At 39.6% G+C, this 14,620-nt stretch overlaps 1 protein-coding gene across 1 annotated transcript in view; it reads right to left on the bottom strand.

Moving 5' to 3' along the window:
• LOC115023769 (neural-cadherin) overlaps positions 1 to 14,620 on the bottom strand; it is a 312,681-nt gene that overhangs the window by 196,026 nt on the left and 102,035 nt on the right. The window contains 1 exon segment of the mRNA XM_075074155.1: positions 6,641 to 6,890. Within this exon segment, the coding sequence (XP_074930256.1) occupies positions 6,641 to 6,890 (250 nt within the window).

Raw genomic sequence — 14,620 nt, 5'->3', positions numbered from 1 at the left:
TTAAGTGACGCTTACCTGAGCAATACCTCAGAAGCATCATAAGCTCATTTTTACACTTCATACGGAAGCATCTAACCAGAAGGTCACAGATAAAGTACTCATGCAATCTATCAATAATTATGATACAGGCATAGACAGAATAAATGCTGTGTCATTAAAACGGGATGCATATGCAAGGTAAGGACTTGCAAACAAGATGCTTTGATCATCTAAACCAGTGTTTTAATATATATAACTCATTCACGCTAACTTGCCTTGACATGCATTTCTTATCAGCCCACGAATACCAAACTGAGCTCAGCTCCTTGCTCTCCTTCAGTGTCTTTGTATCTTAGAGTAGCACTTTGAACTTTAGCTTTGAACTTTTTTGCCCTTACACATGCATCTCTGAACCACTGATGTGTTTGAAAGTAAAAGTTTTCTTGAAGAACTGGCCTTTCTACCTCGTTTACATGAGGTTCACACTCTACATTCTTTGGACACGTTTCGAGCAGACACCATTACATAATACAACATGCCAGCCTCTCATGGTCATTAGTCAAACATCAAGAATACTTTAGCAACAGCTTTAAGACGTGTTAACTGATATATATATATATATATATATATATATATATATATATATATATTATATACATTTTAATTTATATTTAAATTTAGTTTTTCGGAAATGAAGCAATAATCAAATCAGTTATGACTTGTTCCCAGTGTAGCTTCCCTTGGTTTCAAAAAATCTTTCTGGTAAGTGTCACTATCTTAAACTAAGGGGAATAATGCAGATCACTGCAATACAGAATCTAGAAATGAGTTTATTTTTACTGATACATGAGCAATAATCTCAACTCACTGGCGATACCTCTCGTCTGACTACCAAAATCACAAAATATACATTGCTTACCCTTACTTGTATCTAGCCATGCGGATTGTTTTGTCTTAATTGCTGAGACCTTTTGATATTTGACTTATGTTGACACCAAAATACCAAGGCGGAGATTGGTGGTTATCCATTGTGCTCACATCTCTGAAAAATAACATCTAAATACTTCTTATGAAGTTGTCCTTTCATAAATGATGTTGTGGTTACTAAAGCCAACAGTTAAGGGGACACTATCTTTGCTAAAACAAAAGTGTTCCCAATGTCAGATGAGTAATTAATTAGGTAGTTGTAGGCTTTTATTATTCAGAGAAAAACCACCATTGCCTCTGTCTTTTTGCATATTGAGCATATAAGCATTTAAAGATGTACATGTTTGTGCATATTCACTCTGACAGCCTGACATGCACGCATATCTGTCACTCCGCCCTAGCAAAGAGGCCTATTCATTTTTCACTGAAAACAAGGCACTCTCATTAGTAGCTGAACACAGTGGTCATGTTCTGTCACTGCCGTCTTTCTGCCTCAACAACTGTTGGACTAGTTCTGCCCGGGAAGATCAGCGATGTGCCACTCGTTTGCTCTGTTTGTAGACTGTTGTTGCAACATTTGTGTAATTTCAGCTCACATGCGCAATTCCCTGCAGATCAATACACAAGTCAGACAAGGGAAGAGGCTGTGCTGGTTTCCTTCATTATGTAGTTTCTCTAAAGGTACATAAGTTGCATTGATCAAACAGCTTAAAATGATGGTCTAGGGAAGCTGGATAATTTCTTGTATTCATCTCACCTGAAAGCCAAACAGAACTAAGGTGTCTTTGTGCATTTCTGCCTGCAATTTGATGGGAAAATTACAGATTTAGTCTGCACAGTTGATTTTATGTGTGACTCTTTCACATGGGCTACTCAGCCTATTTTGTCCTGACTCCCTGAATTAACTCTGCTTCTTCATTACAGATGCAGACAGAGTAATCATTATAGATTCAAATGGAGTTGGCTAACAATTAGGCTTATGACTACGAGAAGCCTGAAATGGCAACAATAGCCAGTTTTGGCCTGTATTGGTCTGCAAGACAGTCAACTTTGTGATATGCTGAACACTTCCACCAACCATGGCAGTGATAAAACAATTAGTTTCCAACTGAAATTATATTCTTGATCTTGGAGATCGAATCACACTATGCCCCTTAGAAAATGGCAACTGGGCTACCTATGTGCTGTGAGAGATAGTGTGCTGTGATCAAAAGCTCAAGAACAGCTGCTTAATGGACTTTGTGGTGAAATTGTTTTGTCAGAATGTTAGTTGCAGTCCTCATCTACGGCTACTTGTCCAGGTTACTTGCACATACTTAGAGGAAGCTGGCACTGTTATAACCCACATTTTCACAGCCATGCTGCCACAGTGATGCATGTGACCAATTTTTCATGAGAGTCCAGGTGGCACCTGGCACACGATGTGTGATCGTGCAGATTGTCTGTGACTACAGGAGTGTGGATTCCACATATGTGGAACATATCTGCAAACACAAGTAGATGCAACTGTTAACTCAAAGAAATAAAATAATGAAAACTAAAAAAAGATAAGACAATGACAAGCTGAGCATGATAATGGCATAGTAAAGAAGACAAATACACAGCCTTACTGTCCTGAACAGTATAAAAGCAGACCACATCCAATGTACAGTACATTGCTGGCCAGTAAATGTAAAATATTTAAGCATGATGTAAATTTAATATGTACACAATGCAATGGTAAAAAATGGTGCACATTTTCAGAAGGCATTTTAAGGTTAATCCTACTTCACACTTACATCAACCTAACTTCAACAAATACCTCTCTCTAATGCTTTCAAGCAGAAGCTTGTAGGCTTCTACTGCATGAAGGACTGCCTTTGTGAGTGTCTGAGAGAGAGAGAGAGAGAGAGAGAGAGAGAGAGAGATGGAGAGAGGAGAGAGATCGGGACAGATCACTGAGAGGGAGCAAACAGCCAGTCAGGCAGCACTGAGATGCCTTTTACAATCACATTTGGGTTCTACCACAACTCTAATTTGGACGGATCAATGCCACAATCAATAGAGAACCGCCTCAGACATACAACACCACAAACTAATTACTTTTTAACCTTTTTGTTTTACTTTTTGTTTTAGTTTGTTTTCATTCTGTTGATCAGGGGAGAAAAATAGATGCGTCCCTTAGGCCTGATGTCAGTTGTGTAAATGAATTACTGAATTTAATTATTGAGTTAATTTAGTTTATCCAGATAAGGCATAGATGGAGAATGGAGGAAAGTGAGGGGGAAATGGAGTGTGTCTTTTCGTGTGTGTGTTGAATAGTTGGGAGTCAGGACAGTCAGCTCATCAATCCAACTGCTGCTCACTGATTGTTTTATTTATTAGCTGGAATGCTTCCTGTCGGAGTCCCGATTAATCAGTACTTACAATAGTATGTTTCCATTTGCTTCTTGAATTAGTTGGATGCATGGGTAGATGTGGGTCTGATGGTGAGCCGCAATAATAGCTGTAGAAGACGTGGTTGCAATACAAGCACTGAGTGTATGCTAAAGCAAGATAGTGAGTGATGGCTCTGATATTCTAAATGTTCCTTCTTATTAATAAAGTGGTGGGATATATGTGTGTATATGTAAGCAGAATGTTTCATGTGAACCAATTTTATCAGAGTTGCTTCTGGCAATATTCTTATGTCTACTGGGTTTTGGTCTGTTTATCCTTGTAGAGTTTGAAAGCTTGATCTGTTGAATCTGTTTATAAAAGGAGAAAGACAACAATAACTTTCTAATTTAATAAAATTGTGTGCCAAAACCCAAACTTATAAAATTACCTTAAAATACATATGTACGAGTACTTTTATATACCCTGGGGACAAGATTTTGGTATCGGAAGCTTTCTGGTTTCAATTCAAGGACATTGCTGCTCCTTTATTTCCATATCTTCACCCCGGATCATCATCTGTTGAGGGTATTGAGTTTTTACCTGGAGATGTAGCTTTAGCTTTAGTCTGTTTTACATCGTGACATGGCACTGGGACATCATCATTTCTTATTTTGGAGCCATCAAGTGCATATCTAAGATCCTTTTGTATGAGTAAGGTGAGGACTGCTTTTTCAACCAACTCGAAGAGCTCAAGTTAATTAGAGAGCCAGCAGCTGATAAGATCTGCCAGTGACAGTTTTCATTTCAGCCGGAGAAATGATTGTCAACGACTAAAAATGAAAAGTCCCTTTTGTCTTTCTCTGAAATCAAAGACTCTTGTTTGAAAATTACTACTAACAGTTGTCATTGTCTCTATCAAACACCTGAAATTAATTCCAACTGTTGTATCTTTGTATACATCCCGTTTTATCTACAGGTTAGACACCCTGGAGGGCACTTCATCACGTTTTCTCCACTGATAGGCCACTCTAGAGGGCACTTTATCACGTTTTCTCCACTGGAGGGCCACCCTAAAGGGCACTTCATCACGTTTTCTCCACTCAAAGGCCACCCTAGAGGGCACTTCATCACGTTTTCTCCACTGGAGGGTCACCCTAGAGGGCACTTCATCACGTTTTCTCCACTGGAGGGTCACCCTAGAGGGCACTTCATCACGTTTTCTCTACTCAAAGGCCACCCTAGAGGGCACTTCATGCCACTCTAGATGGCACATTATATTTCTTTCTCCATTTCAGGGCATCCTGGAGGACACTGCATCATGTTTTCTTCACTGAAAGGACCCCCTGCTTCAAGGATGGTTTCTGTGGCAACAAGCAGTTGATAGTGGTTACAGCAATAGTGTTCTTATGGCAAAGTGACAGCACATAGAAGAAAGGCGACTATTCTCTCACTCACAAGGAGGTGAGAGCCATGCAGTGAACAGGTATATCTGAGAGTTAAGAGAGTAGTACTCATGGAAACATGAATAAACAAGTAGTTATCTCTTCTTTCTTTCCTTCTTTCTTCCTTTCTATCTCGCTTGTTTTTTTTTGTCAATAATAGACATCAACCTACTTTAAAATAACACATGTTAGACTACAAGCGAAAACACAGACGCACTCACAGATTCACACACATGGATACACATTATTGCATGCTTCCAACTCCACAAATCAATACAAATAGGCCAGATTTTCTGCCTCAATAATGATATATTTAATGACCTCTCCACTCTTTTTTCCGCTCTGTCCATCACCTGCATTAACTCAACACACACATGCACAATCCCTCCCACATACACAGGCAAACACAGAAAGTAAGGAATTCATAATCACATCTTCATGAATTCTATCCTCCCAAAGTGTCCTTGCTGTATCGGATTCCTCAAAGACATTAAGATGTGTTTGCTTATTCATGTGTGTGTGCATATGAATTTTATTTGCACAAGCATGTGTGTGCCTGTATGGATTACTCTGGAATTAAGTGTGTACATGTGTGTGTGTGTGCATGTGTGTCTGTGTGTCTTAATGATACATCATGGATTGTCCAGTACTGTTGTTGTGGCAGCTGCAGTAGAGGGTTGAGCGCAACAGAAGAAAAGCTGACTAATTATTCTGCTCTTGCTGACAGTAAATCAATACAACCACACACACACACACACACACACACACACACACACACACCCACACACACACCCACACACACACTAACAACATAAACACATGCATATCAGATGTATGATGCACAAATGCACTGCATAACTACATCACTCTGACCATACCAACACCCCACTTTGCTGGGACCTTCTCAATTACTGAATACACACACACATACCCAGGAACACGCGCACACACACACACACACACACACACACACACACACACACACACACACACACACACACACACAAGAGTGTGTGGGCTCAGGGCCTCCTGTGGGTGCTGGTGGGCATGGCTGATTGACCCTGCCTCACCGATCTGCCCAGCTCTCTGCCAGAAAATCAACCAATTAAAAGATGCAGACACCACAGCAGCACTGGGGGGGGGGGGGGGGGGGGGGGGGTGATGTGCAGCTGCAGTGTTGAGCAAAGCTCTCTCTCTCTCTCTCAGCATACAGATTGTTTGCATTGTATATTCTTCACTCATAAATTGGTATGCAATTTATCTCCGCCAACCACTCTTCAGTTCCTTCTTTTTTTTACCTTTTTCTCTTTTCACCATACATACATTAACGCCTTTAAGTGTAGAGCCACGATAAAGAAAACTAAAGGGGTAGAGGAAAACATCAATGTAATCAAAAGGAGAGAAGAGCACATTGCAACATTTTCTCCTAGGCCCTGACCAAATCATTTTGGAAGCCAGTGGCTGAAATTGACCGAGGGCTCTAATGATTAGTTTCAAAATCAATTGATTAGACTATATTTTAAAACACAACACTATGCAGTGGCTTAAAAGTGCAAATGGTATATATTCACCAAAAATGTCTGCAGACTAACCTAGTTGCATCATCCTGGCACTCAAAGAACTTAACCTCGAGAGGCTGACCCAGATTATATGTCTGAAACAATGCTTTCCAGTACAGAGAATCCAGAGCGATGCTGCAAACACTGAGGTACTTCTGTACAACATGATGCTGTCTTGTGGTACTGCTCACCGGAACCAGCGCCTATCCTGTTTCACTCTCACCAGCTACAAGGAATATGACATAGTAAGGGTAGTTAATAACTAATCCTAAACTTTATTGCATACCATCAAATCCTCTTTTCCTTGTGTTTTATCTCTCAGACACTGAACGATGGCGTGAGAACCACACCTTCAGAAGACCAAATCGTACTTACATTTGTTGGGAGAACTCAGGAGCCTCATCGTTGACGTTAGCCATTCGAATCCGTACCGTAGTTGTACCAGTGCGAGGGACCTCCCCCTTGTCAATTGCCATCACTACAAACTCGTATAGGTGGTTGGTCCTCTCGTAGTCCAGAGGCCCCGCAGGGAAGATGGTCCCATGAGGGGAAATGGAGAAGTCTGGACTCAGGGTGTAGTAGGTCAACTCTGCATTCTCTTCAGAGTCACAGTCATTGGCTGATACTAAAGATGAAAACATAGAAATGGTAAAAAGAAAGAAGAAGTTAGAAGGACCAAACAAAGACCCTTGGATCCCAACCTTTCCCTAAGAAGTATAGTCTAATATGACGGCGGATTTATGTTATCTAACGCCACCACCATTACTTTGGTGATTCAAACTGAACGCAGTTACACCAACTGTAAAAGCACGGGTGTTCATTTTAATCATGGTCAGTTGATGAATGTAGCCTATATGAGCGTTATTCAGTCTCAAAAGACTAACGTAACATTTGTTAGGACATAGACTTTGGGAGAATTTGATATTAACGTTATCACTTTTGTCCAACCTCCACACGATGGAGGCCAAAAGTGCTGTGTTGTAGAGAAGACTAGTACAGCCTCAGCCACACAGACTTATTAGCTTTTTCAATCAACACATCTGCAATCCATATTTTTTTGTAGTTTAATCAGATGAACTACACCAGTACAATCAGAAATGTTCTTTAATACAGCAAGGGGATTTCATGGAGAGGAATTCAAAATGATTTTGTAGAGTAGAGGCTTATGTGGAATTTTCTTATCGTTTGTTGTTGGAACAGCTAATAAAACACATTATATACTGTGTCGGGTTAGCTAATCATCTATCAAAACTGGGCTAAAGTTTTTCAAGTGTTTCCATTTATACTTGTTTCGACAAAATATTCAATTAATGTGTTTCTAAAGGTACCGGGTTTTACTGGATCTCCTAGACATGTTTCTCAATTAATTAAAACGGCACAGAAACAGTTCAAAATTAAATCCATCTCACACACACACACACACACATACACACACACACACACACACACACACACACACACACATTTATCAGGTTTGTTATGTTTCATGTTTAGTTTATAGTCTATGTTTAGATTTATGTTTAGTCATGTCTCATTGTTCACTTGTTAAGTTACAGTCACTCATGTCTAGTCTCGTCATGCATTGTCTGTCATTGTGGCTTTTCCCGCCTGTTTGATTGTTGCCACCTGTGTCTCATTACCTCTTGTGTGTATATATAGTCCTCGTCTCACTCGCTCGTGTCATTAAGAGAATCAGCGTTTTCGAGCAAAGAACCATTGTAGCATTTTTCCCGTAGTCAAGTTTAGTTTAGTTTTAGCTTTTTACAGTTCTCGTCTACAATGATTTTCCTCTTAGAGTGATTTTTTGTTGTACTTTGTGATTTTCAGTAAAGACCCTTTTGATTTTTGAAACCTTGTCCTGAGTTGTGTATTAGAGTTCAAGCCTTTGTGTCACGTTCCTACCAGTTCTCTTATTAATGCAGTCATGTTCTTTCTTTTGTCTTGTATTTGAGCAAAGGACCTCAACATGAGCACAGGATATATATTCACTTCTCATGCTATGTGACCAAGGATTGAAGATTGAAAAGGAAGCGACGCTCGCACTGACGTAAATGTGTTTTATCACAAGGGGAGTTAGTGTTATTTGTAAAGCCTGCATTGAAAGAACTGTCATATTGCAACATTTCTGTTTCTACATTACACATTGGGAATCCATGGAGCCAGGACTCGCTCGACCACAAATTGATTGCCTTGCTAAAACTGAAAAGATCAACCAGGGATTTGAATAAGCATATTTTCCGCTAACAAGTCATTTTGCCATCAAACTCTCAATTCTCCAATTCACCTTACATTGCATTTAGCTCGTGCCCACACACACACACAAACACACACACACTCACTCACTCACTCACTCACTCACTCACACACACACACACACACACACACACACACACAGCTGATATTGGTGACTGCAACTATACATTATTACAGAATATATGACATACAGTCTCGGGGAAACTGACACACTTCAAATAAATATTTTAACAAAATGTCAACAAAACAAAAATATATTAGCTTGTTAAAAGATGTACAAACTTATAAACAGTGATTATTCTCATAATGTGTTTTGTTTCATTATGTCAGTATGAGTCCAATTTTATTTGGACTGTAATAGATTAATTAATTTTTTTTTTAAATGTTATGGTATTAAATAAAATGTTTGTTGACAGAAGGCTCCAGTCTTTCATCACCCTTAACAACCATCAAATTAAAATAAAATCAATTACATTTTCAAAAAATATCTTCCCCCATAAAGCTGCACGATGAAAGTGCCCAAAACCACACAGTTGGGTTCAAACAGAGAAGAAGAATTCAATTATTACAAATTGGAAATTCAAGTGGAGAATACTAGACAAATGAAAACATGAGGATGCTTTCACACCTAACCTGTGACCTGCTTTGGGTTCTGGTGCATTTGGTTCAGTCTGTAAAATGTGGGTCATGTAGAGCTGATGATACAGGGCGACAGTGAACAAAACTGTCCAAAGAAGAAGTTCAAATGACTCCATGCTTACAGCCTTTAGTTCACTTGTATTAAGCCTGACTGAGCACAGAAAGGACTGAAAGAAAAGCCAACAACATAATTATTTCTCTCTCTTTACTCTGGACCAAATGAACCGAACTACATCTCAGTAAGCAGCACAACAAACAAAAAAAAGCTTGACTCATCAACACTGGACCTTTAGTTTAATTTCCCTCTGTTGGAACCTTTTTGTTACAAACCACCACGTAATGGTCCAGCTGGTAAGCATGAGCATGCTGTGTGCACTTTACTTGCATTACAGTATTTCTTAGTGTACATTCATACAACTGTATACCTTGGCATTCTTGACAAAATAAGTTACTTACAGTATCTCACAATCATACAGATTTTTTAAAAACTGGATACAAATGTGAACAGATACACAGAAAGAGAGAAGAAGAGGGGATGAGGGTGAATGTCAAAGTATACAGTATGTCAGTAAATTCCGTAAACTATGTTATTCAAACAAAGGTTTTTCAGCTGCTAGTTGATCAACTGGAATTATCCCAAATAACAGAAGGAAAAAAATTAATTGTAATGCATTGTGAACACTGTAAGCAGGATGGATGTCTCACCACTAAATTGCCATAAGCATTGGTTTACAGCTGTAGAAGTAGCCTCTCTATATGTAATATGTCAAAAAATCACATGCACAAGACTGCATCAAATCAGGTGTGAAAATGAAACACTTTATGCTACAAATGCTGGTGTTTCTAATATCTGATATTTAGATTTATGGTAAGATTTGCAAGCTGGATGAAGTGAATCTGTGTGTTTCCCTGCACTACAGTCCTGTTTACAGGGATTGACATTTTTCTGAATTGCAACTGAAATGCAGAAGTGTTGCTGCTGTAAAGTGATGAATAACCTCTCATCCAATGACGATGGGTAGAAAATGGACCGCAGAACTAGTGTCCAATCCCATGCGGTGGCCAAACACATGTCACATTTGAGTCAATATTTAATTTACTAAGTACAGATTTGTACTCTTCAGAGCACCATTTGAGCATGTATTTATCAGCAAGTCCCACTGTAATCTTGAATCAGCATTGTCGTGCTGGCATCACCACATGGGGGGGGGGGTTTGGTTTGGGGGCACAGAACATTTCTGGCTACATCTCCCGTCTCTGTCTGGCATATAACGATTTTGTACTGAAGATGGAAACTGCAGCAGCCTCAGATCTCTATGGAAAGCAAGATAATTAGCTTGCTTGGTAGTCTGCAGTTTTTTTCAACCCGGCGAAGTACACATTTGTCCACTCTCACGATGGAACTGATTATGGGATTACTAGCACATGATTTAGCAAAACGATGCTGGATGCCCATTTCTCCCAGCTCATTTAATTGAATACTGTGCGTTTTAACCCGCTTAATCAAGTAAGGGGGAAAAATATTTTTTGTTTCAGGAGGATTCAGGTGCACTCAGAACTGAATTAGGAATAATTCATTGTAACTTGCATTTAAGCATTTTTGTTGTAATCATTTTTTTTTTTTAAATGAGAAAAACTGAAAAGATTAGTGTGTTTGGTGAAGGAGCAATTTTACAGCTCACCAAGTTTGAACGCTAATGGACTATGTTCAAATTGGAAAATTGGAAACTAGAAAAGGTTCTAGGTAACACATAGTGTTTCAGATCTCACAATAAACAGATACAGTCTGTTCAGGAAACAACGAAGATTTATATGTTTAATATTGGAAGCTCCTCATATGGATTATTATCATTATTATCATCAATTGATTTAATACGACACAAAAGTACAGATAACACTCTCCCAACCCAAATGCACAGACACATAAATGTATATGGGTCACACACACACACACACACACACACACACACACACACACGCACACACACACACACACAGCAGGGTGAAACTTTTCACCTCCCTTAGTGCACCTCTTGATGGAAGCAAGCTGAGCGCCTGCTGTGCCTCCTACAGCATCCACCTCATTCACCTCACTCCCTCATACACTTTCTCCCTCACTCATTTAAAAACGAAATGGCCTATAGACTCATTATGGTTTTAGCCAGCTTGGCTCTAGATATGTTAGTCTATCAGCTGGGCCAGCTGTTTGGTCCACACTGAAATATCCCTACTATTGGATGGATTGGCATAAGATTTTGTTTCATGGTACCCAAAGGAACAACTTTGGTGATCCCCTGTGTTTTCAATACTTTGGTTTATGACCAAAATCCTGCCAAACCAATGACATTCCCATCAGCCTCAGCTGTACTTAGTGTTAAGTGCTAATTACGGTAGCAAATGCTACATGCTAAGATGCATCATCATCATCATTGCTAGATGAGCATGGTGAAAATGATACCCGTTTACCATCAGCATGTTGGCCTCGTCATTGTGAGCATGTCGGTATACTGACGATATCATTTAGGTCAAAGCACCACTTTGTCTTAGTAGTGCCTCAAAGACAGTAAAGTCTTAGGCCTTGTTTAGACTGCCAGCACAAATCCGTTGTTGAAATGATGGACCTCCATTTCTCATGCTTCCGCGTTGGAAAGCTGCGTCACCAGCAGCTACATAGTTAGTGAAGCCAACTTCGTTACCACAGCAACCCATGCAGAAAGGTTGGTGATGTCTGTACACATAAATCCGATCTGATCACTTGTGAATAACAGTGTGGACGGTCTAGCTTAGAGATCAGATTTTTTAAAACAAATCTGATTTGCCTGCAGTCTGAGTTTAGCCTTAGTTGTGTTACAACATACTACGACGTAGCCAAGTGTGTCTTTGGAACCTCAGGTGAACAATGTTCATGCATCTGCTCTGTAGGCACCTTTTTGTATCACAGTTTGTTATTGTTCACTTCCATGTTCACTTCCTGTACGAACAAACACCTGCAGTAGTACACCAGTGTGTACTGTGCACACATGAACTGAGACTATATCTTTTTAGATTATCTTCAGGTATCTACCTGTTCCTGTACATCTTTCACTGTGACTGCAAATTCAATAGGGTATCTGGATGTTTAATCAATGTCTTGTGATATTGTGTCTACTGCTTGTTCAAGTCGCCATCCCGCACAATAATCAGGTTGTGGGTGCTTGTGTCGGTGCGGCGCTTCCCATAGTACTGAAACAGAGCGCAGGAGGTCGAGACATCTATATTTAGAATATTGGGGTAATGAGACAAAAACTCAAAGTAGACCAAATAGTTATTTGACTCTAACAGTGAATATAAATTGGCTGAGTTTCAGTTTTGTATGTCTGACAGAGTGCAGAGAGTGATCCGGACCAAACACAGGCTCAGTGACCAACACCTGCCAGTAGAAACAGGAAGACACAGACAGACATGGCTGCCCAGCGAGGAGAGTGTTTGTGGGAGGTAAAGACAGAGATGCACTTCGTCCTTCACTGTGAAAAGTTCTCTTCACTAAGAGATTTCCACTTCGGGTAAATTGCCAAGAAAATAACAAACTTCCTAATGTAAACCCCAGAATAGAAACTGGCAGTTTGCCAATGTGAAGGGACAGCAGCTTCTCTGGCAGCTAAACATGCATCTGCCTGCCCCAGCCTGAGGGGCTCGCAACCACTAGAAGATCCCCATAATTAAGGATTTCTATAGTATTAAGTAACTTTATTATATTGTATAAAACCAGCTCGGATTCGGACGGCAAATATCCTAGCATCGATAGTCACAGTAAGAAGGAGCGCTGGGTCCAACCTGTGTAAAGGCAGCAACAAAGATTGACGATCTGGAGGGGGGTTGGTTTAATTGCGGAAAAACGGAAGATCTGTCCGTCTCCCAGCCGCCGCACTCACTACTGACAGTGAGGGCGAGGCGAGGGTGCGAGTCATTTTCTCGTTTCTGCCACTTTGGCTTTAATCAAAACCTGGAGGGATCATGGATGTGATGTTGACCCTGAGTCTGCTGAGTCAGGCAGCTGCACTTCTTCTCCCTCTGTACTGAGGCAGACTGCAGCTACAGTGACTCACTATTACCTCTAGAGGAACAAGTGGTATTACAGACTGGACGGAGCGCAGCTAGCTGTTAGCATGCTAACTTCAGTAGATATCCCTTCAACACAACACAGAGACGTCTTTGACATAACGTCATCACTGTTACCTCTTCACACTCTGTTCATAATGTTTGTGCATTGTTTTAGGTTTGAAGTTTAAATTCTGGCAGATCTTACACATTGCACCTTTAAAGCATCTAAGAATATTCTAATTAGTGTGATTATTATTTCTCTGGTCTTTTATGACTTTATAAAGTTAACATTGCATTGTATCAGACAATACAAGGTACCATTTAAAACTGGTGTAGTTCTAAACTCCTACTACTGTTGATCTAGTTGCATTGCTCTTACATTGGGCTGACATTCATGTTTTTGTGTTTGCACTGAAAGGGTTTATTGCACACAACCTCTTGATGTAGTATTCGTCATGCTGAGCTTCATGGCTTTTCACTGTGCTTGTTGTGGGCCTGGTGAGGGCTCTCTGCTAATTGTTTCAGTTGACACAGATTTTCTTTTCAGTACTTGATTCGATACAGCATGTCTTTGTTACCTCTCACTCTCTCAAGTACAATATTGACAAAGCACATGTTCATGAGCAGCAACAACTGAGTAAACACTAAGAACAGGAACAATGTCTATACAAGGAAAGAATAGGCTATATCAATATATATCTTACTGTGTGCTGATCTTCTGGGGTGTGCACATGTTAATGCCCTTGGTAGTTTAAGTAAAATACATGAATGTAAAGCATTTTTTGATCTTTCGTTCATTTATATATTTTTCTTCAAATCTCTACCAAAGCAAGTCACAGCCATCCAGAGATCACAAGATACAATCATAGTTAGAAAGAAATCACTATTTAGAAGCATCTACTTTTTCCATTTCTGACTGCTGCACAGTACTACTACCTGGTATAACATGTTATACCATAGTTTTAGTTATTCAATATTAATGTTAGACGCCCCTGCCCTGCTTTAGCCCAATCTCTCACTGTTGTTCTTTATAATAGAAATGTGGCTGGAGTTTTAATTACAAACAACAGAACTGATATACTTTCTTCAAATGTACAGGCAAGCATGTTTCAATGAGTTACAAGCAACACATATGTACTTTTGTTGTGGCAACATTAAGTTCATTTCGCCCAGTCTATTAGATCAAAATGCCATAACAATTTCTAAAATTCAAAATAATGTATTGAAAAGACCTTACTTTTACTTTTCAGTTGCACAACTAACTAAATTATCTTCTCAAAGTAATTCTACAACGTGATTCTACAGGTCATAGCTGTTCTTTTATTTAGTTTGAGTGTGTTTGCAAACCATGTGCATGGAACACATGTTGCCATTAGTCAAATG

The sequence above is a fragment of the Cottoperca gobio genome, chromosome 3 (genome assembly GCF_900634415.1).
Source record: "Cottoperca gobio chromosome 3, fCotGob3.1, whole genome shotgun sequence".
Classification (NCBI taxonomy): domain Eukaryota; kingdom Metazoa; phylum Chordata; class Actinopteri; order Perciformes; family Bovichtidae; genus Cottoperca; species Cottoperca gobio.
This window is presented reverse-complemented; position numbering and strand designations above follow the sequence as displayed.